Source organism: Microplitis demolitor, chromosome 2, assembly GCF_026212275.2.
Source record: "Microplitis demolitor isolate Queensland-Clemson2020A chromosome 2, iyMicDemo2.1a, whole genome shotgun sequence".
In the NCBI taxonomy this organism is placed as follows: domain Eukaryota; kingdom Metazoa; phylum Arthropoda; class Insecta; order Hymenoptera; family Braconidae; genus Microplitis; species Microplitis demolitor.
The window spans coordinates 11512948-11539993 of record NC_068546.1 but is presented as its reverse complement, the minus strand read 5'-3'; the positions used below and the strand labels follow the sequence as shown (position 1 = coordinate 11539993).

At 30.8% G+C, this 27046-nt stretch overlaps 2 protein-coding genes across 2 annotated transcripts in view; one reads left to right on the top strand and one right to left on the bottom strand.

The window, feature by feature from the left end:
* Nucleotides 1-11275: 11275 nt before the first annotated feature.
* Nucleotides 11276-27046, bottom strand: part of LOC128667338 (lachesin-like) — a 1084098-nt gene continuing 1068327 nt past the window's right edge. The window contains exons 9-10 of the mRNA XM_053736998.1: nt 11569-11625; nt 11276-11394 (exon numbers count right to left, since the gene is read on the bottom strand). Coding sequence (XP_053592973.1) covers nt 11276-11394; nt 11569-11625 — 176 coding nt within the window. The remainder of the gene's footprint in view (nt 11395-11568; nt 11626-27046) is intronic.
* On the top strand, nt 18089-19748 carry LOC103577791 (uncharacterized). The gene is made up of 3 exons (XM_014444301.2): nt 18089-18797; nt 18868-19341; nt 19440-19748. Exons 1-3 carry the CDS (start codon nt 18773-18775, stop codon nt 19556-19558), a joined length of 618 nt encoding a protein of 205 aa, XP_014299787.1. The 5' UTR covers nt 18089-18772; the 3' UTR covers nt 19559-19748.

The following is a 27046-nucleotide window of genomic DNA, read 5'->3' as shown; positions in this document are numbered from 1 at the left end:
CGCAACAACGCGGAAAATCGATCACAATAAACCTGATATTGTGCTCTTTGATAAAACCGCTCGTGACATTTATGTTATCGAGTTCTCAGCACCTGCTGAGTATAACATCACGGTTAAAGAAGAGCACAAACACGAAATATATCAGGATCTCCTGTTTGAAATTGGCAAACTCTACCCAGGCTACCGTGTCAAGCTTGTCGTACTTATTGTTGGCGTCCTAGGAGGGATGAAACAGACTTTTGTGTCTGCATTGGCTAAAATCCCAACTTGTTCTCCGCAAGTTGAGTTTTTGGCATCGCGGATGCAAAAGGCTGTTATTCTCGGATCCCTCCGTCTCCTAAGGCAACGAAACTTGGCCTGCTGCGCATGCTGATCATCTTGTTGATGAAGCATCGCAGCAGTAATGATTTGGCGCTCAGGTGAGGCCCTCGGTAGAGTCGGACTACCGGGGATAACCCCCTGAGCATTTAACTAAAAAAAAAGAAATAATAATAATAATAATAATAATAATAATAATAATAATAATAATAATAATAATAATAATAATAATAATAATAATAATAATAATAATAATAATAATAATAATAATAATAATAATAATAATAATAATAATAATAATAATAATAATAATAATAATAATAATAATAATAATAATAATAATAATAATAATAATAATAATAATAATAATAATAATAATAATAATAATAATAATAATAATAATAATAATAATAATAATAATAATAATAATAATAATAATAATAATAATAATAATAATAATAATAATAATAATAATAATAATAATAATAATAATAATAATAATAATAATAATAATAATAATAATAATAATAATAATAATAATAATAATAATAATAATAACAATAATAATAATAATAATAATAATAACAATAATAATAATAATAATAATAATAATAATAATAATAATAATAATAATAATAATAATAATAATAATAATAATAATAATAATAATAATAATAATAATAATAATAATAATAACAATAATAATAATAATAATAACAATAATAATAATAATAATAATAATAATAATAACAATAATAATAATAATAATAATAATAATAATAATAACAATAATAATAATAATAATAACAATAATAATAATAATAATAATAATAATAATAATAATAATAATAATAATAATAATAATAATAATAATAATAATAATAATAATAATAATAATAATAATAATAATAATAATAATAATAATAATAATAATAATAATAATAATAATAACAATAATAATAATAATAATAATAATAATAATAATAACAATAATAATAATAATAATAATAATAATAATAATAATAATAATAATAATAATAATAATAATAATAATAATAATAATAATAATAATAATAATAATAATAATAATAATAATAATAATAATAATAATAATAATAATAATAATAATAATAATAATAATAATAATAATAATAATAATAATAATAATAATAATAATAATAATAATAATAATAATAACAATAATAATAATAATAATAATAATAATAATAATAACAATAATAATAATAATAATAATAATAATAATAATAATAATAATAATAATAATAATTAAACTTCTTACATTTATTATAAATATCTTTGATCAACTACAGTTTAATTTATGAATTTCGAATATATTAAATAATGTTTTCTTGCAAATTAATTTGGTGATGATTTAACAAGAATTTTGTGATTTTTAATTAAAAAGATCACAAATATTTCGTTGTTGTAATAATTTATTAAATTGAGAACTGACTATACCTTTACAATAATTTGATCGGTACAAAGGTCGGTAAAGGTCAGGTATAAGGCGCTCGGCGAGCGTGGTCAGAGGTTTTGTCAGTAACTGCCTGTTCAATTTTTAAGTCAAACTATCGTCAGTCAGAGAGTGCCGTTTCGGGAAGGGTCGTTTCGGGAAGGGTATTTCCGTTTTTCATTGGTGGAAAATTACCGGAGTTGGGGAATTGTTGTTAAACAAGAGGATTCTGGAAAGGGTATTATTTATTCAAGAAAAGGAAAAAAGGGTTGTTTAAACTAAGTGTGAGAAGATTGTTAAATCGAAAGTCTGGTCGCCATCTGATAAACAGATGGGTTGTAAAAAATTTGTCCGTTTGTGTCGAAGGTTCGTCTAGGTCATTAAAGGGATTATTTAACAATGTCCACTACTTGAGTTTGCCTGTCGTAACTTTCCGAATTTTAAGTTTTATGACGTCTTTGTTAAAGTCTGTCGAATATTTTAAAAACATGAGTAAACTTAAGAGTACAGTACAATTTATTTTCATAACGTATAAAAACTAAGGTACATAACTAAACAAATAATATATAATGAGGTATAGTTTCAAATATGTTTAATACTGTATAATCAATAATATCGTAAATTTATAATAACTAAGTATCACATGTTATAACATTTATGAGATATTTTGGCGCATTTATAGAAAGTATACACAAGGCTATACTTTGTATTATACTCTAGAACTTGTGACAGGGTAGTCTTGGTTTTAAAGACGTGAGAGTTGAGGCTCTCCATCTACGTTCCTACTTTTTGATTTTACAGCTTAGCCTTGTCTGTAGATCAACGACCGGATGGGGAGAAAATCTCGCGCAGCAGGAAACCGTAAATGAGTCCCCTGCGCAATTTAAAAGTGGGGTCAGCCGATGGCTTGACCGCCCCTAAGATTTCAAAAGTAGTTATTAGAGTCCTAGACGGAACACAAGTCACCTTCTGGTACTCTGCGAGTCTCTTAAGCTCAGTGAAGTTATTTATCAATTAAGTAACCTAAATAAAATTTAATTTATCTTTAATTTAAAGAAATAAGTGTGGTGGTAAAAGTTTCCCCAAGGAGTTCTGGCTGCTACGCATTTTCCACTAAATTATGGAACGACGTCCGTTGAAGGTGAGTTAGCTGTACCTATTCTTTATTGCACCGCTGGTTTCATCTCCCTCTGTCCAAGTGCGTTTGCTCAATACCAAGGCATAAGTAGTTATCAGGGACTAGTTCTTTATCCGGCGTTTAATATCCATATTGTTATCTCTGTCGCTTAGATCTTGGGAAATTTGTGCATATAAAATTCGGGACAGTTTAATTAAATAAAATATTGAAATCTATGCAATCTTTTCTCTTTTTATTTCATTTTATTTAAGACACCCGTAGTTTTAAGTCTTATATTCCAGCCGCGTGTCCGGTTTACGACAGGAGGAAATTCACGCAGCAGAGTGCTAGCCGGCAACCATTCATCGTTTTCAACTTACATTTAAGAGGACGTTTAGTGATTTCAAAATCAATAACAAAATTTTATAAGTTGTAAATTAGTAACGAGGACGCTTGGCTAGCTGACACGAGCTGGTCAAGGTCACCCGTTATAAACTATACATTATTTTCATGCGGGTTCACTTTATCTATTATCTGTGTATTCAATTTATATTCTATGTTACTGGTAAAATTCTTAAATAGTTTAATAAAAGTATTATATATAAGTCATAAATGATAATTCAATTAACAATTATAAAATAATTCATAAGTAATAAGCCATGGAATAAGTAAGAGAGTTTTTACATACTTAGCCGTGTTTGAATCAGTGCGAGTCTTTATTTTGCAAGAACCCTAGCCCACTGCTCTGTCCCAGTAAAATAAAACTTTGCTAAAGGCCAGCCTAAGCCAGAGTTCAACCCGCGAATTCTGGTGGCTGCTGGTAAAAATCGCAAAGAGAAAAAGCGCTTTGTCTCAATATTTATAACATACGTTTGTATTAAACACTTATAATTTTACGGGAAAATCCTTAACAATAGATAAATAGATTATAACGTTCTTCTCTATTTGACGCGTCCCACGGCGGAGTGTGGTGGGTGCTCAATATCCGTTATGGCTCTCCGTTGGTGAAAATAACTGAAAAATAAAAATAATAACTACCAAAAGTCCCACCTGGAGATATCCAGAATCTCACTGGACTTACAGCTCTGCTCAGGCTGGGTTAGATATCCTAGTCGGGCGCCACTTCGTGTGCCCCATGAACAAAATTAACTCAAAATAAATACAACGGAGAAAAATGAAAATGAAAATAAAAATAAATGACAGGGTAACAGTTTCAGATTTTAGGAAAAGGAAAGCAAGAACAAGATAGCAGTATTGTAAATAAATAAAATTTAAAATAATACCGGGTTGATGACCATTTGTTTCAAATTATATTTTAAATTATAAATTCAACACTCAGTTGTATCGCATATCCAAAATAACAATATCAAAATAAAATAATACTAATAGTTTACTTACAAACTAGTACTGGTATGCAGATACAAATAAAACAAATAATAATGAATAGACAATTAATATCTTAAACACAAAATAGCTGATCGCATGTAAATAATGCTATCACTTGCCCGTGATTTTCACAGATATAAATACTGGTAACTAATGATAACCGCAAAATAATAATTTACTACTTGACAGCGTATCAAATAACTCGCACGTGATATTTCCAAAATAAAAATAATAAGATAATCTTTGAATACTTTGTATAAACAATTCTCGTAAATTAAACCACTAGTGAATCGTACGCAGTATTCCCACCAGTAATATTATTTTAACGAAATAATGCCTATTCCAACAATTATCGGAATCAGTAATAATTATAAGATAATATGTAGAAGCTCTTGTATCACTCACACGTGATAATAAAATAATAGTAACGCAGGAAAAAAATAATAATCATAGCAGTAATAATTTACATTAATAATAAATGATAATGAAAAATAACCAAATATTTATCACACTCAATATTTGGTAATAATAAAATAATACTGAATATATTTTTATTTACTGATTGTATTAGTATTTACTGGGCACAGTCGTCACGCATTCCACCATATGCTTATGACAAATTATTACTACTCAGAATTCACTATCTCTCTTACTCTTATGCTATAGACAAATGATCACCAACTCGGGAACCAAATTACACGCCAATGGATTAGCCAAAAAAGTACGTACAGTTTACGTATTATTCAACTGCCTTGGTTGCACGCTAATACGGTAAATGTATTTTCCTTTAAGCGGTTTATCAAAATGCTCAAATAATGCCAATGGGTTTATATTATCTACTCAAAATACCAAATGGCGACAAATTTATAATTATCTTAATGTAACAGAACACACACGCTACTCTTACAGAGACTTTCCCACGTCTCACCGTGGCAGCACGTGAATCTCATGCCGGCACCTAGGCCGACGCCGTTTTGTCTTATATCTCACTTTGACTAATGGAGATATACAACTGTCGCATGTTTTTTTTTTACAGTATCATCAACGTTATACATAACTTTGGCCGTGTAATTTATCAAGTTCCCGACGCTAAACGACCAATTGTATCTTTCATAATTAATTCTTAATATTAGTTACCAATAAATCAACCAATGATTTATTCCTAAAACTAGTAAATTTATTTATAATAAATAAATTTACTGATGCCAACTATTGCGATGACGCGCATGCGCCAACCAATCAAAATAATCATAAGCATATAATTAAAATGCGCATCTATTTTTTCCAGCGCTACAAAAATCCAAATATATACGTAAATTAATCCGTGAAATCTCCTAATTCAAATACAATTTTTACCCAAGTAACTAATAAAGTATTATTAACGCAATAATTAAATAAAATCGTAAATGGAAAACAAACAATAATTATAATAACAATGTCGGATGAGACGTGTGAGCAGCGTGTGCTGCTCTCTGTTGCTCACCTTTCTGATGCGTAACTGCCGCGATATTTAAATATCGTGACAAGATTATTAATTATATTCGTACAAAATAATTATATTCATACGTACATTCAAATATAGGGCATTCCACGCCAAATCAACCACTTTTGACTCCAACCCCTCTCGATTTGTCTGAAATTTTTTTTTCCTTTTCTACTCTTTTAAAATCATTTTCCAGGAAATTTTCAAATTTTTTTACACAACTCAGAAAAAGTTATGGGTTTTTCAAAACTAAGGCTTTTATTTTTTTAAATAGCTACAACTTCTTCAAAAATTCATTAATTAGGACGTTTTATTTTATTCAAAATTTTTTTTGTTTAAATGCACTTTTCAGAAAAAAATGCAAAACAACTTTAAGATGATACTCTATGAAATTTATCGTTTTTTTCTGGAAAACTCGTGATTTTCGTAAGTTCGTTATTTTTTATTATTTTTTTTATTTTCTCAAAAAACACTTTGATTAATTCTGCGACTTTCCCCGCCGTTTTCCATAGTAGGCGGACCTTCCCTTTTATTTTTTTTTTTCAATTAAAAAAAAAAAGGTTTGCCCCGTTAGGCTTATTTTACAAAACATCACTCTGAAAATTTGTGAAGATTTATAGGTGTTAGGTCCAATTTATTTCTTTATTAATTTATTTTATCTCATAAATAAATTTACGAAATTCCTCTTTACAAAAACACGCGAAAACGCAGCGTTAGTTTTACCACCATTTATGCGTTTAAAAATAGAACGACGATTCTTGCAATAACGATTGACGGTTAAATAAAAACTTGTTGTCATTTTCCACCAACGACAAACATTAATCGAAGTTTATAAATAACCTGAGCACCATGGCTCAGGATCTTAGTCGAATATCAGATCTCGTGATCTTGAGTCTTACGGACCGCGAATAACGAAACAGCGAAAATTTTGTAAATCTTATTGCAGGAATCCGCATTTGCGTCGAAAAGTTAATAATAGAATTTTAATCTTTTTAATAAGAACCCTATTGCAGGAATCCCCATTTGCGTTAAAAAGTCAATAGGGAATAATTATCTCACATCTTTATAAAAATCAATTAATCTTACTGCAATACAAAAATAAATATAATTTGTAATTCAATCTCGAGTCGATTCAGTTTTGCGCATATTAGCCTTCGGGCCCAACAAAGACGCATCATCCAATAAAATTGTATACTTAAAAATTGTGAAAAGTTATAGTGTGTAAGTGAAGTTCAACTTAAAAGATATTGTAATTGAACGTGTTGTAATAATAATTTAATAAATACATGCCAGGACTGGTTGGCGGTTGGAAAAATACGTATATTAAAAAATTTAACAATATTTTCATTTGTCACAGCACATAATATCACCGGGTTACAAAATTAAATCGTTGATTTAATTTATTAATACTGTTGATTGTTTGATTTGATGAATGCATAATCAATTAAATACAAATTATAGAATCGAACTCGCTGTAAATAAATTAAATAATTAATTGAGTCTATTTGAACACTGAGTGGATCGCAAAAATGTCATGAGAATAAGTAACATGAATTTAGAGGTTACCGAGCGAATTTCATAATTTAACACTTGCTGATTAGTTTTAAGTAGCACTTAATGCATAAATATTTGAGTTCATTGAATTCTGATTTTAGTGATCACTTAATTTAATTTAATTTAATGCGATCGTAATAAATTACACTGAATTAAATTTTTCGTTGAACACGTGGTAGCATGATTGCAGAAGCTACCGAGCGATAATTAACTTTTAGTACAATTGAAATATTGAGCATATTGATAATTAATTAATTATAATTTGAGTCTTTTATATTTATGAGCACTTGATATAATTATCTATTGAATAAAGAGGCACTTGTAATGTCTATCGTTTGAATAACCTCTTGAGAAACGTGGTTGACGATCACTGGTTTTCTTGAGTTCTTGAGATAATTTATTTTTGAGTTCTGGTGCCCAAAATTATAGAAAGAATTATATTTTTTATGAGCTTGATGATTGCTGAATTTATTTTAATTATTGATTCAATTAATTACTTGAAGATGAGCACAAAATAATACGATTAAATTAAACACGTGTTTTCACTTGAATGTACGTTTGCGAAAGATAATGGCGGCCGTCTTCTCGACACGAGGCAGGAAAGAGTAGATGCGCATGCGCCGCACTGCGCATGTTCAAGTTTGAATTTTAACAGACACGAGGCCCCAGTAGGTGCTGCCTCTATATGCTGGAAGTGAAACTATATTTGAATTTAAATATAATGTGATTACGCAACCAGAACGTTTAATAAAAAGACTAGAGATTACAACTTTAAACTTGAGAGTTTCATTCGAAAGTAACACATCAGATTTTATCCTCCAACCTCAGCCGCGTTCATTCAACCGAATCCTTCAGGAGGAGGCCGAGTGAGCTGCAAAGTTCTGGAGGGAAAAAAGCCTGCCGTATGAGAAGAAAGAATCATCTAAAGGTAAGTGAGAAACAATTTTAATATTTTTTCTCTCTGTTGATCGATTTATAAATGCAATGTTGACCAAGCTCGAAGGCGTTTGGGTTCGCACACTCTTCAAAAAACCAACAATAAATAATAAATATAGGAAGTGAAAACTTTCCTCGTATTCTTTATAGTTGTCCGCATCCTCCGAATCGCTCGTTAAATTTTACCATCGCAACCCAAGGGAGAATTCCCGGATAATTAATTTAAACTAAAGCGGCGAACATAACATAGACGACTTCAGAGTTTGAAAAATTGAGACGAAAAAATTATTCGAAAGTGGTCATTCTCGAAAAAATTTGGATTTTTTCAAAAAAAAAAAAAAAAAAAAAAAAAAAAAAGATACCTACAAATAATTGTATCGTAACTTTTTTCAAAAACCACACCTGAAAACAAAAAAACTGAAAAAATAAGATTGCCTTTTGGTTTATTTTTGACCAAGTCACAGGCTTTCAAAAAATAAATCTAACGCATATCGCTATTGCAAAAGCCCGTTACTTAGTCAAATATAAACCAAATGACAATCTTATTTCCATTTTTTTTGTTTCAAAATGTAGTTTTCGAAAAAAATTACAATAAAATTAATGATAGGTATCTTCAATTTTTTTTTTCATTTTTTTTTTTAAAAATCAAATTTTTCTCGAGGGTAACCACTTTCAATTAATTTTTTTTATCACTATTTTTCAAGCTCTGAAGTCGTTTATAAATCCGCAGAAATTTCCAGAGTGATATTTTGCAAAATAAGCCCGACTGGGAAATTTTTTTTTTTTTTTCAATTGATAGAAAACATAGAAAGAGTAGTCTGCCTACCCTAGGATTGGCAGGAAAAGTCGCAGAATTCGTTGAAGTACTTTTCGAGAAAATTAATAAAAAAAAAAAAAAAAATGGTGAACCTTAAGAAAATAACGGTTTTTCACAGAAAATTTCAAAATTTCATAAAGATTATTATCTTACAATTTTTTTGTATTTTTTTTTCTAAAAAGTACATCCAAAGACAAAAATTTTAAAAAAACAAGAAAAAACGGCCCGATTGGTCAATTTTTGAAGAAGTTAGAGCTATTTGAAACAATGTAAGCCTCATTTTTAAAAAATTCATAACTTTTTCTGGGATGCGCAAAAAAATTCGAAAATTGCCTGAAAAATGATTTTAATGGGGTAGAAACGGTCGAAAAATTTTAAGCCAAATCAAAAGGGGTCGGGGTCAAATGTCGTCGATTCGACGTGGAATGCCACATATACATGCAATAGAACCAGAAAATATCGTCACGATAGCGCCTACAATTCTTATTGGATCTCCATGAAAATTTCCATACTTATTCTATAAGAGATGATATTGATAAAATTTGAAGATAGCTGAATCAGTTCATTAGTTCAGAATTTATGGCTGTTTGATATTTTCACGATTTTTCAAAAAAATCAGTTTTTCACTGTTAAAGTTTATATAACGTTTAAACTTAAAGTCATAGACAATTTCAATAAGAAGTATCTGAAAGCTTGCATGTAGCAGGTTTTAACTTTTGACCTCAAACTTTTAGTTTTAACTACTTCTTCCAATAATATGATAGTCTTGAAAGTTTGGATAAATTAAAAAAATACAAAAAAATTTTTTTTTCTTTCTAGATAACTCATGTATTTTGCATTAAAATCTTATTTCGTTAGTTTTATTTTGTTGTGAAGAAAATCAGTTGTAAATTTTAAAACTATTTTATATTTTTAAAGTATGCTGATGATAACTTTTGATGTTTCAAACTTACCCGTATGCCTTATAATTCAAACTGATCGTGTCATCACGATGAGGTTGAGTGAGCTGCAAAGTTTTGAAGGTATATAGGCTGCAGTGTTAGAAAAGAGATTTATCGAAAGATAAGTGAAAGAGTGATTCTTTTACAAATTTTTTGCTACGTCAAGAACATCAGTCTCTTCATAGTCGTTGGGTTCTTAATTTCCAAAAAGATACACAAAAATTTACAAAAAGAGAATTTCATTCTCGTATACATTATAATCGCCCGCATCCTGCAAACCGCTCGTCTAAATTTTTTTATCGCTATCGAAGGGAGAAATCCAAGATAATAAATTTAAATTTCAGCAGCAGACATATCAAAATGAATGGTCACGTCATCTGACATGCTGGCCGGGACGTTATAAAATAATGACATGTACAAAACAGACAATTATTTTACATTATTTTTGTTGTTATTTATCTCCAGAGTTGGCATGATGAGGGTGTCAATGGGCCCTTGGTGAGCCACGGCCAACAATTGTCTCATGAATTATTAATTTTAAATAGTTTCGCGATCTAAATATTTTTATTTATGATTTTAACTCTATATAATTATTATCAATATGATCAGGTGGAATGTAGCAAAATCTTCAGGAAACTCAAACTGCTATTGAGCGCTCAGGGTTATAGGACGATAAGGGACTGCTGAAAAGCGCTCACTCTTAGGTAGTGATAGTGTGATGGATCAGTTATAATGGAGGAGAAAATATTACTGAGTGGCAATATTTTCTCTTAATAAGATTAGATTTATTTTAAATTAATATAAGATTAATTTCATAATTAATAGAGAGCAATAAGCAACTTTATAGATCGGAATTCAGAGCAGTGCTCACCCTTGCTAAGTCCTCTGACTAACTGCTCTTCTTTTTCCACTGCATTTATTATGTAGCGAAAAATAAATGCAGTGAAACAACACACAGAAGTGAAAAATGGCTTATTCCATATTGACACTTAAATACTATTGAAGATTCGCTGTATGCAATACGACTGAATCTTCGATATAAACCCGTAAGCGAACCTTCACTGTTTTCTATATATTCTACTTTCACAAAGTGTTTGATATTGCCAACATTAAAATTTTCATAAAATAAAAGTAGTGAATATTATTTCATATACAAAAGATCAATAAGAAAATAAAATTATAAAGATTAATGAAATTTTTAGTGAATTTGTGACATTTTTGATTGATATAATATATCAATAGAATAGTACTAAATTTTAAGTAAGTAATAGAAAGGTGTACCGATTTTCATCCCTATCTCATTAGGAATGATTAACGAGCTAGGGTTTCCATCAATGGAGTTATTCGTTTCAGTTGAGATATCCCAATCTGAAAAGAGACAAACATAAAAATTTTATGGAAATGTGATACTTTATTTTACTCACTACTAGAGCCTGAAAGTTGTTGCTTTCAATATGTGATAAAATATGCAAAACACACTTAAAATGTATTGTCAGCACCAACTCCAAGGCCTTGTTCGTCATTAATTCAAAAATGTCTTACTTTTCCTCGATGACTCAGTAGTTGTTGGATTCGGACTTGTCGTGGGTGGTGTAGACACTAAAAAATATACATTTTTTTTGATTAATTCAATTTCCTTAAAATAAGTATCATAATAACTATTGAATCAAAAAATAACCCCTAATCAATAATCAATTTTTAACAACCAGAAATCGCGCAATCTACAGTAGAACAACTTAGCAGCCTTAGCTTTCGTTCCTCATAAATATTAGCTGGTTTATATAAATTCACATTATATTTTAGATAATTAACAGAAATATAGCAGAGAATGGAGGATAATATTCGTATCCAAGCGCACTTGAAATGTTCAATTTTACTATATTTTAGCATTACATAACTAGAAACACTTTTAACTTAGAACTATTAATAAAGAACCATCTGATATAAAATTTGTGTATAATTATGAAAATTTTATATAAATAGTTATACAAAAATAGATGAGTTTTGATTCGATGAATTTTTATGTCGTTTTATACCATTTTATAGAATTTTATAAATTTAAATGCACAATGCCCGTCATGAAGAAAACTTAAAAAAACGAAAATTCCGCTGGCTCATGAGCTCAATCCAAAGTCCTACCGACACGAAGACTGATCTGTAAAATACTTTGCCGAATCACACACGTGAAAGAGGATGTTATCGATATTCATTTGGTTACAAATCAAATTGATGAAATTGAATAGATTAAAAATATTGTTGATTCCGTTATTTGTATAATATTTAATTATATTATTATTTACAAGTATATGAGACATAAGCGGTATTTCTACTAATAGCAAGGTAATAATTACTTCTTTTAGGGAAATAAAGAATAAATTGGCGTGTGTACTCATGTACACTCGTTAGAAGTATACTACTTTGGCATAACTATCAAGGAAGGTATCCCAAGTGTCCCTCTCCGATTTCGATGAGAAGGAAATGTTATTCTTTGTCGAAATCTAAGGGACACGTATTTTTTTAGCTGCGGAAAAATATATCTAGGGGGTGAAACTACCTCTCAAAGTAAAGGCGCCAAAGGGGTGTTCTGCAAATTTGGCGCGCTTGCAGTTTGAACAATCACTATTAGTGTTATAATAAAAAAATAAATAGAACAAAAGTTACAAGGGTTAAAATTCACAAAACTTTTATTAAAAAAAAAAATATCTAATGGATTTCAACGAAACTAACGGCAATCGACAGAGGAAAAATATTTAGAAGATACATCATTTTAGGTTTTTCCGAAAAATTACATTTAGGTGGAGAAGAACCTCTAAGTCAACGAACTGACGAAAAAACAAAAAAAAAATATTAAAAAAAAAAATTTCGAACACGAAAAAAAAATTTTAATTTTTTGTTTCTTCGATTTTTTTTTTTGACATTTTTTGGAATTTCTTTTTTTTTTTTTTTTTTTTTTTTTGTTGAAAAAAATACACCGAAACTTAAGATTTCAAGCTATAAACTGTTTCGTTTAATTCTCGATACGATTACTTTTTTTCACAAAGTTACAGCCTTTTAAATATCACAAAAAAATTTTATAATTTTTTTTGTTCCTATAATTTATTGCGCAAGTGTATAATCGAAATAAAAACTTGCGTATACATGTACAAACACACACTGTTTAACAGTTTAATATAAATTTATTTAAATGTTACAACTCCGGACCACAGTGAATTGGGAGTGAAATAAAATCCGCGTCACTCTGCAAAAAAATCTCCTTATTCACTCCGCATGCGGAGTGATTTTTTCTAAAACTCCGGAACTACGAGCGGTGGATTGAATACGGAGTGAATTCGGATTAAAATTAAATCCGGATACACGCCTGATTTTTTACAGTGGAATAACATTAAAAAAAATAACAACGTAAATTTTAAAAACATGTTTTATTTTTGAAATCTTATCCGGCAAGGTAGGGGACTATAGTGCATATTATAAATTAGTTTTGAGAAAATTCATAACTACTTTCTTTTGTTTAGTAATGTTTCAGTTTTGTTTTCCACAGTTCAGATATTTTTATATAAATTTCGATGTCTATGCGAATGACAGATCTTTTATCATTCAGATATATATTTATGAATTCCGTTAATCATTAATTGATTAATAATTAAGTTGATTTCTTGACTTACATTTAGTGTAATACGATCAATTTCTTTTCTTGTATCAGTTATTGACATTTACTACGTTCAAGAATGACTATTATTGCTAAAATAATCGCTGATAATATTAACTCAATTGATGAAGTTTGTTTTAATAAAACTGGTGAAGGTTCCTTATTATACCAAGTAAGTTTTTTATGAATGTAATTTGTAGATGCTACCTGTACTTATCAATTGCTTGTTATTGCAAGTATATGGTTAAAGTTGAAAATTTTTTTATTAAATTTAAATAAAATTGCATTTTTAACGATTCATATAGATTGGTATTATAGCAATCAAAATTTTTAATATAGCTATCTGAATGGTTAGCTTAGCAGTCCGTATTGTGAATATAGCAATACGTATTACCGAAGTAATCATCTATAATCGGATATTTCACAAAAAAAAAGAAAAATTTGTTTTTCTCGAAAACGGGGTCAAATGTTTTATTTACATATAAAAATAAGCCTGTAAAAGTTTAAGCTTTTAATATTATCATTAAATAATATTTAATATTATCGGGAAAAAATAATTTTTATAAAATTTTATAAAATTTTACAAAATTTTAGTACTAAAATTTTATACTAAAAATGGCCTGGTGAAATTTTATAAAGTTTAATAAAAATTTACGAAAATTGTAAGACTTTATAAATTTTATCTAACCATTTTCAGTATAAAGTTTTATAGAATTTTATAAAATTATTTTTTTTTTCCGGAACGGGTCATCCGTCCAATTAATGGTCCACCTCAATGCTGCTCAACTTTGGTTATTGATGAAATGTAATCTGCTTAGCTCGTCTATTGACCACTTGTAGATTTAAAAAATTGAGTGTACCCAGGAAAAAATTTTATAAAATTTTTTAAAAATTTATAAAGTTTTATAAAATTTTACCAGGCCATTTTCAGTATAAAATTTCATAAAATCGTTGTTTTTTCCGAGATAGGTCACCCATCCAATTCATGTCCCTCCTCGATGCTACTTAACTTTGTGATTGATAGATTGTAGTTTGCTCCGCTCGTCCATTGGCCACTTGTAGTTAAGAGAAATTCGTGGCTGTATTTTATATTACACACGAATTCTTATCCGCCATATTTCATAATATTAATTTATAATAATATAATAATTTGCTCATTATTGCAGATATAACTTGTTTCTTAAACACGATCAGGTTAAATTGTGTATAACGTCATTTAAAAATATTAGGGTGTTTTATATTTAGGGGATATTTTGTTTTTTTTCTCCTATCTGTAAAACTAACAATTTATAGAACAAAAAATCTGGGCGTCGGTTGACCCTGCGGGCCAGCCCCAAAACTTCCCGCTGTTTTCGACCTCAAAGAGCTCGAAAAAATTAGTGTAGATATATTTTCGAGCTCTTCGAGCTCGAAAATGCTATCACATGCAATTGTTTTTTTACGATCTTTTCAAGCTCTAACAATTTACCTATTATGCTGAAGTTTGCAAATTTAAGAATCAAAAATCATCAATGAAGCGGTTTTTAAAATTTAGTTCCTGATTATGTTCAGTAAAATAAGTGTATTGAGGCAGAAATCAATGTCGGGGATCGAAATCAAGATTTAAATAAGTTCTGACTCATGTAAGAGACAATAAAATATGAAATATCCGATAAAAATATTAAAAACAACGTTTTATCGATTTTTTTGTTAATAACAAGATTTAAACTCAAAACCAAGTTCGATGACATTATATGATCAAAAGAAACCACAAAAAAAAGAGTTGGTATGATATCAGGCACATTTTAGTACGTTATATTATGATTTATCCGGAAAAAATAACATAAAATGTTATTTTTTTAACTTTTCAACGCCGATATCTTTTGAACTAATCAATCGATTTCGATAGTTGACGTGGCAATTGGCGCGTTTTATCGAATTCTAGAGCTGATTAAAATTTGAAATCGATCGCGTCAGTCGTTTCGAAAATATTTAGAAAAAACCGTTTTTCACCATTTCTTTCTCCCGCGATAACTCTCGAACGAATTATCCGATTTTGATGTTTGAGGTGGCAATCGACGCGTTTTATTGAGTACTAGAGCTGATTAGATTTTAAAGTCGATCGTATAAGTCGTTTTTGAGAAATCAATAAAAAACTAAAAAAAAAAATTTTTTTTTTTTTCGTAATTCGCAAATATTTTCGAGTCTATTCGATCAAATAAATTGAAATTTTCAGGAAAGTTGATGGCCAACAAGCTCTTTCGATTGCCACCTCAACCATCCAAATCGATTCATTAGTTCAAAAGTTACAAAGAGTTTACATACATACACACACACACACACACACACACACACACACACACACACACACACACACACACACACACACACACACACATACATACATACACACTCGGACATCATTCTGAAAATAGTCAGAATAGCTTCCTAGGACCTCAAAACGTCGACATCTGATGAAAACTCGATTTTCGAAAATCGGGGTGAAAACAATACAATACAACTTCCCGAAATTTTTGAAAATCGTCGATTTTCTTAGCGGGAAGTTAAAAAAATATCCCCCCTTGAAAAAAAATTCTAAGTCAATTAGGGGCTTCTCTCATCGAAAAATTCGATTTCCCATTTAAATAACAACGAAAAATAACTTTTTTTAGTTTGTATTGTTTACTTCAGCAATGGCTCAATGTACGAATAAGCCCAGTATACATTTTCATTGGAAATTTAACGCTCTACAAAAAAAGTTTTTTATCATTTTTCGATAAATCTATCGGTGCATACGTTATTGGACCTCGAAGGTAAGTTAGAGTAAATTTCGAGGTCTTTTTACATTTCCGGCGAAACTATAAGACTTATCATAAAATGTCATGAATATTTTTTGTAGACAATTTTATTTCCTGCAAATTATCATTGATAATTTTTTTTTAAATTCTGCATTGTTTTCTAGTTATTTCTATTTCCATGCCAAGCTCATAAATTCGATCAGAACACTATTTTTTTAGAAGCTTGGCATTAAAATGGAAATAACTAGAAAACAATGCAGAATTCGAAAGAAATTAATCAATACTAATTTGGAGGAGATCCAGAGACACGGTAGTGTCTCGCGCCAAGTACACGGTCAAACACATGTATATGTGTGAGTGTGTAGCGCGAGCCTACCTGTCTCTTTTCTTGAGTCGGAGTGGTGTTTTATGGTTATGAGTTACATTTTTTTTTATTAAAACTAAAACACGGCTCATTTCTGGTTTTTCTGAAATATTTATGTCTCACTTAAAGTTTACCAACTGAATTTTATCACATTTTATTATTATTTATCTTTTAAAATATAAAAAACGTTAGCATATACTATAGTACCTTAAAAATTGAGATTTCAGAAATTTTTTTCATCTATAATATATGCTTATTTATTACCGTCTTAGAATAAATAGTTTCAAGAAGGAGCATGATTAACTCAACTATGGAGACTATATAGTCTCCATAGACTCAACATTAAAGTTTTCAAAATCTGTCTTGATTTTTCAACACTAGAGAGCGCTTTCATTACCCTCGTATGCACAAACAAAGAGGCCTAATGCGTAATATTATTTTACCCATGATGAATGAATAAGCAAGTTTGGGTCAACTATTAACTACCCTAATGGCTACCTTAGCTTGAAATTGACAATAATTTGACAATGAAATTACCTGCAATTCGCTGCCTGACTTTGCCGTCAGTTTAACAGCGAAAGTTGAATAGTAAAATTTGCGGTTAATTTTTCCCCAATGTAGAGGTAACTTTTTTTTATTAGAAACAAAACCCAATTAGCACGATTTGCTTAGCAAAAGTTCAACTTTACGAAAAAATCCTTTAATTTTTCGTCAAATGTCGGTCAACTTCAGGCATTTTTGTTTTTGAAGACAATTTGTATAAAACTTTTGAAGTGAATTTGCATTCTAATTCGGGTGGTAATTTAACGTCAAATTGTATAGCAAGTTGTATACCAATTGTCATCAAAAACGAAAAAGTCTGAAACTGACGGTCATTTGACAAAAAATTCAAGGAAACTTTTGTAAGTAAACTTTTGCTAAAGCAAATCGTGCTATTAGGGGGTATGCTCGGCAAATCTGATAATATGGTAAGTTTACCAGGAACTCAGTTTGGCCAACAGAAACAAACTAAAATATTTTTATATTTTTAATGTTGTTAGTCACACGCAAGTGAGATTATCCACTACAAAGTGGTAATTTTAAACTATCCTTATTTACCCGCTCAACTGAACTTGGATTTCAATCCTATTGTATGACTAAATGATGAGTTATAATCACGAAAGTATTTTCAATATTAAAAAATTAATTATAACTGTTTCCATCAACTGAAAATACTAATAAATTATTTACATCACAATTTTTATAACAAACTCGATCTAAATAATTTCGTGTATCTCAACAGTTTTGTTAAACTCGATAATGGTATAATAACTAAAAATTACCATAGAAGTCAAGAATTCGATTGATTAGTTTATTGATGTTTATTTAAGTTGGCATGTGTTATATCTTAAAAAAAGTGGCGCTTAAAAGTAAAACAATAGTGGGGGTCATTGTTGTTAAAAAGAATTATTACGTGAATATCGGCCATTATTACGGATTTATCAGTCAACAAGGTAACACGTAAGTACGATTGTTAAAATTTGTTTATTTATAACGACATTTAATATCATTTTCCAGTAAATAAGTAACGCACGTGAATAAACTGAGTTTGAAGAATTAGTTAAATAATATTTTCGTTAATAAATGAATTTATTTTCATTAAATAATTGTATTCAAACATTTATACTTAATTAACTATCTAATCACCCGGTATTGTTTTCATGGAACCAATGTTCGGTCATATTATTATTTATTATTATTTAATCAACGATTTCGTTTTCATATCTAGTTGAATATTTCATTTTAATATGTAGTTGAATGAGTTGTACAATTTTATAAATAATTTTTGAATTATTTGAATCATTCACACTTGAATATATACATTATTATTAACTAGAATTGTCAAATATTGATTAAATTTCTTGTGTTGACATTTTCTTATTACTTGTTGTTATTTTTTATTTTCAGTAGGCTATCAAAATGGCGGATCAAAATATATTGGGTGGTAAGTCACTGTCTTGGTGTTTTATAGTTTGGTGAATTTGAATTATTTTGTTCATTTCATTTTATTTCAGAAAACAATAACGCAGAACTTGCCGCTGCGATGGCAGCTGTTAGGGAGGCAATCGGACAGTATAGCAGAGTGGCCAGGGGCTCAGGTCTTCGTAACCCACTTCCTCATGAGTGGGCCAACCTACAGCAATTTTATCATTTACCACCACCTCCACCCCCGCCTCCACTACCAGTACCAGAACTCGTGCAAGAAAATGAGCCAGGACTACTGAATGGGCCAGAACTAGTCCAGGTGCCACCACCAGTCCAGGTGCCACCACCAGTCCATGTGCCAGAACCAGTTCTTGCGCCAGCACCAGTCCATGAGCCAGCACCAGTCCATGAGCCAGCACTAGTCCATGAGCCAGCACCAGTTCTTGCGCCACCACCAGTCCAGGTGCCACCACCAGTCCATGTGCCAGCACCAACTAATGGGCCACCACTCGCTAATGTGCCAGCACTAGTCAATGGGTCAGTGGCGACAGCGTCATCAGAACGTAAGTTTCAATATGATGATAATCATATTTCATTAATTCTGCATATGTAGCTAAGAATTAAGATATTGTAATTTTTATTATTTTGTTCTGGTTTTTAGTGAGGGGTCGGCGACACCGGGGTGCCGGTTACCAACGCCGTAACTGGCGAGGGCAGTACCGCTCAAATGGGCGTGGAAGAGGACGTGGACAGGGTCGTGATATAAACATATATATGTAAACAAACACACACACTTACGCATATACACGTTTAAGCATACATACATCATACATACATATATACATGCATACATACATACATATATACATTCATACATACATGCATACATATATACATCCATACAAACATACTTACATCCATACATCATTAGATTTATATCTATATCTTATCTATAATAATATAAAATTAATATAAATTTTTATAATTAAAGAAGGTGCTGTCAATTATTAAAAATTTAATAAACAGAATATATATGTTAATTTTCAGTCTTATCAGTATCATAAAATTATCCCAACTATTTCCCTAGCATTGAAAATTGTATTTTAGACATAATATTTAATCTCTAATAGTGTCTATCTACAGTTCTGTTGTCAGTGACTTTTAATTGAGTCCACGCGTTTCATAGTAACCCTAAATGCCGTTATACAGCAAATCACCGTTAATCTGCGCTCTGCATTCGTGTGCAAGTTGACTATATTCAGACGTCTTTAAAGTTTCCACCACCATATGTGTATTTTACCAAAGTACTCAGTGGTAGTCCCTTTAACTGTAAATTAACAGAAAGTAATGGCTAAAATTTTGCCTCAAGTTGACTGCAAAGGTGGGATGTTCAATCAATTAACGCTAACTCTTTACAACTATTTGTTGAATTGAGAGTTACTTTCATTCTTTAGATGCTTTCTCGTAATTTTCAGTCAACATTTCTTCTCAGCTTAATTTGAAAAAGTTAGCGTAATTTAATGACAACTTTTTGTTTAATTCATACTCGTGATTTAGTCAAAATTTTTGCGAATACTTTGAGTTGTCAAGAGCTTGTCATCAAATCAAAAGAAACTTTTTAAGCATACAGTTGCTCAGCAAATCTTTGAGTTATCTGTCCGAGTAGTCACTTTGCTAGCAAATCGTCGTCTATTTGAAATTTAACTGAAACGAAATCTACTGCTGGGATTGAATGGCAAATTTCTAGCAAATGTTGAAGAAGCAACTTTGCCGGTCTACTTTTTGTCGATTTGTACAGTATGTTGCACTCGAAGTCAGGAATCTGAACAGCAAAAGTTGACGTATATTAGCCGTTCATTTACAGAGGCATCTACTCAGCAAAGTCTGGAATTAATTTACCAAAAATTTATTGCTGTCATTGGACGGCAAAATGAAAGTAAACTCTCGCTTAGCAACTCTAGCTTTTTAGGTAGTCTACCTATATGAGTAAATCTTTGCTTGCTAAAGTTGCTAATCTCAGAAGTTTCCTCAGCAAATATTCTGCTAAATTGGACAAGCTTTGTTTACACTGAAATATTTTAATTCCGCCCAATAAATATTTTATCTGCAGGATACTTTATCTGCAGACGCTAATTGAAATTTTTAGCCTGTCCAAAATTTACAACCAGTATAGTAGGAGGCAATAAATGCAAACGTTTGCTAAGCAATACTGGAAATCCAGGCTTGTCGTCATTACTTAGATTGCCAGTAGTGATATGAAGCTGACCGTCAGGCCATTTTTTGACCGCCACGTCATGGTCACCAGACCGTCAGCGGACCGTTCATAAAATGACGGACCGTCACAATTGTGGCGACGTCTTACAAACGCCTTTCTAACTTTTATACAAATTTAAATTTTGAAACCACCATTTTCTTAAAAATACCACGAGATAAAAAATACGAAGGGAAAAATACATTTTTCAATTATTTGCAAAAAAGATTGCGTCTAATCATCTAGCTGATTGTGACTGACAAATTTCATGACCAAGCTCAAATTCGTGACCAAAAATTTGATGACGGTTACAAATCATCTAGCTAGATGTGACGGACCAAATTTGTAACAAAAAAATTTTCGACGGTCCGAAATGACGGACTCTGACCGGAAAATTTGTGACCGTCATTTCGCAATTGAACAGGCTCGTCACTTAGGTCCGTTGGTCACAAGACCGTCACCGGACCGTCTTGTGACCAAAACTCAAAATGACGGTCATTCCGCATCACTAATTGCCAGAGTTACCCTGTTAGCTGAGTTGACAGCAAGTTAGCGACAATCTACTGCCACAATCTGTCGCCGTCAGTCGCAAAAATGGGCATTTTCATAAGTTGATAGCAACTTTCTGAGAAAGTTTGTGGCAAAATTGGCATTTCATTATTTGCGCAAAGTTGTCTTCAATTCTTTTAGAAAGTGTGCGACTTGTTGCGGTAATAAATTGTCACCAAGTTTCTGGGAAAGTTAGTAACAACTTGTAGTCAACAGTAACAAAAGCTGAATGTTGTCGACAACTTGTTGTCAAGTTAGTGACAACTAATGTACGCCAACTTTCTGATCAAAAAGTCTGACTATCAGGGTACTCAGCAGCAGTTGATTTTTTTTTTTTATTCATTCTGGCTGTAGATTCCGCGAAAATCGAATTTGCATTTTGCTAGAATAACCAAGTTCTTTGATGGTGAACAAGCATCATTATTTTTTACAGTGCTTCAATTAGAATATTAGTGCAAGATATTATGCAAAATGACAAAAGTTGGCTACTAAGCTTGTTAACGAAATTTTGTTAGAAATTCATCGTCCACTGCGTGCTGTAAATTTTTGTCAAGTTTTCAAATTGACATCAGCTTGTAGCTAAAGTAGTTTTCAGAGACATTAACATAAATGAAAACCCGTTTTTAAAAGACGACTTAAACGAATTTAATTCCTGAGAGTTCTAGAAAGGAGTTAAGAATAAAAGTTAGGTTTATTTCTACAGAAAATTGCGGAAAAGATGGCGTCATTTTATTGAACATCAACTACTTGTGGTAAACTTCGACATAAAATGCTAGCCTTAACTTTCTGTGAACTTGCGGCCAAGCTGGCTACTAATGTAGATTTTACCGAAACATTACTAGACTTACATTTATCAAATTTATAAGATACTCAGTTTGGCCAACAGAAACCAACTAAATTTTATTTATATTTTTAATGTTGATAGTCACAAGCAAGTGACATTATCCACTAACAAAGTGGAAATTCAAAATTATTGTAGTATTTACCCGCTTAACTGAACTTTGAATTCAATCCCTCTATATGACTAAATGATAAGTCATTGTCACGAAAGTATTTTCAATATTAAAAAATTAATTATAACTGTTTCCATCAACTGAAAATACTAATAAATTATTTACATCACAATTTTTATAACAAACTCGATCTAAATAATTTCGTGTATCTCAACAGTTTTGTTAAACTCGATAATGGTATAATAACTAAAAATTACCATAGAAGTCAAGAATTCGATTGATTAGTTTATTGATGTTTATTTAAGTTGGCATGTGTTATATCTTAAAAAAAGTGGCGCTTAAAAGTAAAACAATAGTGGGGGTCATTGTTGTTAAAAAGAATTATTACGTGAATATCGGCCATTATTACGGATTTATCAGTCAACAAGGTAACACGTAAGTACGATTGTTAAAATTTGTTTATTTATAACGACATTTAATATCATTTTCCAGTAAATAAGTAACGCACGTGAATAAACTGAGTTTGAAGAATTAGTTAAATAATATTTTCGTTAATAAATGAATTTATTTTCATTAAATAATTGTATTCAAACATTTATACTTAATTAACTATCTAATCACCCGGTATTGTTTTCATGGAACCAATGTTCGGTCATATTATTATTTATTATTATTTAATCAACGATTTCGTTTTCATATCTAGTTGAATATTTCATTTTAATATGTAGTTGAATGAGTTGTACAATTTTATAAATAATTTTTGAATTATTTGAATCATTCACACTTGAATATATACATTATTATTAACTAGAATTGTCAAATATTGATTAAATTTCTTGTGTTGACATTTTCTTATTACTTGTTGTTATTTTTTATTTTCAGTAGGCTATCAAAATGGCGGATCACAATGTTTTAGTTGGTAAGTCACTATCTAGGTAATTTATAGTTTGATATATTTAAATGACTTTAAACATCTCATTTAATTTCAGAACACAATGGTGAAGAACTTGTCGCTGCGATGGCAGCCGCTCGTGAGGCAGTTGGGCGGTACAACAGGTTGGCTTACGATTTGGGAGTTCGCTACCAACGTCCTTTTCACCGGGCCACCCTGCACTATTTCTTCCCTCGACTACTGCCAGAATCCGTGCATGCACCAGCTCATGAGCCCGCACCAGTCCATGTTCCAGAACCAGTTAATGAGCTCGCACCAGCCCACGTACCAGCACCGGCCCATGAACCAGCACGAGTCCAAGTACTAGAACAAGTGCATGTACCAGCACCAGCTAATGAACTTGCACCAGCCCATGAACCAGCACCAGCTAATGAGATCGCACCAGCCCACGTACCAGCACCAGCCCATGAACCAGCACCAGCTAATCAGCTCGCACGAGTCCAAGTACTAGAACCAGTACATGTACCAGCACTAGCTAATGAGCTCGCACCAGCCCACGTACCAGCACCAGCCCATGAACCAGCACCAGCTAATGAGCTCGCACCAGTACAAGTACAAGTACTAGAACCAGTGCATGTACCAGCACCAGTCCATGGGTCAGCACCAATCCATGTACCAGCACCAGCTATTGGACCAGCCCCAGCTAATGGGCCAGCATTAATCCAAGTACCAGAACCAGTGCATGTACCAGCACCAGCCCATGGGTATTGGGGTGCCGGTTACAAGCGCCGTACCTGGCAAGGGCGGTACCAACCATACGGTCGTGGAAGAAGGAGTAAACGAGGTGGTGACATTAATATATATATGTAAACACACAGATAACTTACACCTCACTTGTGCATACACATTCACAAATATATATATATATATATATATATATATATATATATTTATTTAATACATATTTTTATAATCCATAAACTTTCTGCTGAATATAAAATTTGATAAATACAATATTTATGGAAAATGGCTGTCTAGTTATCAATATCCTAAAATTATCCAAAACATTTCCCTAGCATTGACAATTGTGTTTTAGGCAGAAAATTTAATTTTTCATTGTTTCTACATTTCTATCAATAATAACTCAGTTGATTGCGCGCGTTTAATAGTTACTCTGAATGCCGCTTTGACTGCAAATTGCTGTTAATTAACGGCTTGAATCTGCGCGCGAGTTGACGATATTCAAACGTCTAAAAAGATGTCACCAATTTATATTTTAGGACTTTCTCAATTCTAAGAAACTTTGTAGATAATTATTCCGTTCATGACTTTACATCTATTTGCGGCTAAAATACGACGAAGATTTTAAGCAAATTAAGTATATTTCTACCTTAAAATTGTAGACAATTTTGTGTATAATTTTGCTCATCTTCCGAGATGGTAAGAATAAACATTACCGACTGTTTCTTTTCGTAAAAGTTAACCTTTAAATAGAAAAAAAATTAACTGCAAATTTTTATTTTTAACTTTTTCTGTGAAGTTGTCGGCGAATTCGGGCAGCAGATTTCCGGTAATTTCAACATCAGACTACCCGCAATTTTAAGCCAAGGTGACTACTAGGGTAATAACAAAAGCTAAAAGTTGACGACATCTTACTCGCAATTAATTAATACCAACTGTCTGACCAGAAAATCTAGCTATCAGGAAATATTTCTCCAATTTGAAGGTTAACATCAACTGACAGAAAGTTAGCCGTAAAAGTTGCTCTCAAACTTTTGCGGGTCATTTTTGTCGTCCAATCCTGGTCGTAAGATTTATCTAAGTTGAATTTCCAATTTGACGATAATTTGCAGGGAACGTAGTTGTCAGAACCTGGCTATCTGGAAATAGGATCCGTGTAAATCTTCGACGTCTACAAACAGTATGTTAAGAGAAAGTATCGCCTGAAAGTCACTAAGAAAGCTTTAAAAACAAAAAGTTGCTTTCAAGTTGACAGAAAAATTAGGCAATTATTTTTATTATACACCAACTCAGCTACGGTGGCTGAGCAAACGCGTGCCTTTATAGTCCTTTCGCCGCTATTCTTATGGCTGTATGCAAAATCAGATCGATAAGATTTTTCAACGAGTATTTATGTAATTTGATGCGAGGAAACCGATTTTGATAATTAAAAAGTTCTACGGTGGTCCAGTTTTTTGTTATAAACAATTTAATTGTTTAAACTTAAATTACAAGAAAACTATAATTGAGAACTTGTAAATAATGACGAAATTAGCTTTTTGGCATCAAAATACATAAATAATGACCGAATCATCTTTCATCTATATTTATTGTTTATTAAGATATAGAGTATTAAAAAATACAAACTTTTTGCCAGGTCCGTTTAGCTAAAAATTGTGCGCGCATCCACAGCGTGTGAAGTGCGCATGCGTCTAAATTCAAATATCGTTCCCTCAGCTTGAATTTATTATTTTAATAAAATGTTTAATCATTCAATTAAATAATAATATTAGAAGTAAATTATAACAACAATAATAAGAATAATAATAATAATTATAATAATTAGTATTAATAGTAATGATAGTAATAGTAACAATGATAATTTCAATAATAATAATTATAATTACATTAATTTTCATTTTCGATCAATACAATAAATAGTTATATATTATAAATAGTAATAACAATAAAATTTGACGTAAATGGTTGTCCACAAAATATATCATTTTAAATACCGTGTTTGTATTATATTATTATTATTATTATTATTATTATTATTATTATTATTATTATTATTATTATTAGTATTATTATTATTATTATTATTATTATTATTATTATTATTATTATTATTATTATTGTTATTATTATGATTATTATTGTTATTATTTAAATGAATGATTAAACATTTTATTAAAATAATAAATTCAAGCTGAGGGAACGACATTTGAATTTAGACGCATGCGCACTTCACACGCTGTGGATGCGCGCGCAATTTTTAGCTAAACGGACCTGGCAAAAAGTTTGTATTTTTTAATACGCTATATCTTAATAAACAATAGAGATAGACGAAAAATGATTCAAGCATTATTTATGTATTTTGATGTCAAAAAGCTAATTTCGTCATTATTTAAGAGTTATCAATTATAATTTTCTTGTAATTTAAGTTTAAACAATTAAATTGTTTATAACAAAAAACTGGACCACCGTAGAACTTTTTAATTATCAAAATCGGTTTCCTCGTATCAAATTACATAAACACCCGTTGAAAAATCTTATTGACCTGATATTGCATACAGCCATAAAAATAACGGCGAGAGGATTATTAATTTGTTTCCCAACACCGGCAGTAGATGTCAAGCAAATAGAATTCAAAGTTTCCTGGGTAAGATGTCTTTTTTAATTTGACTGAAAAAATACGTCAACTTCTGCTATAAATATTGTGACTACAGTCTAAGTGCAACATACTGTACAGATTGACAGAAAGTTGCTTACAAAAGTTTCTAGCTCATTTTTTGCTGGTAATTTTGTTCGTCCAATCTCGCTAGTATACCCTGATTGCCAAGTTGGCGAGAAACTGACGAGAAACTTGCAGTCGCAACTGGACACCAAGTTGGCCGCCA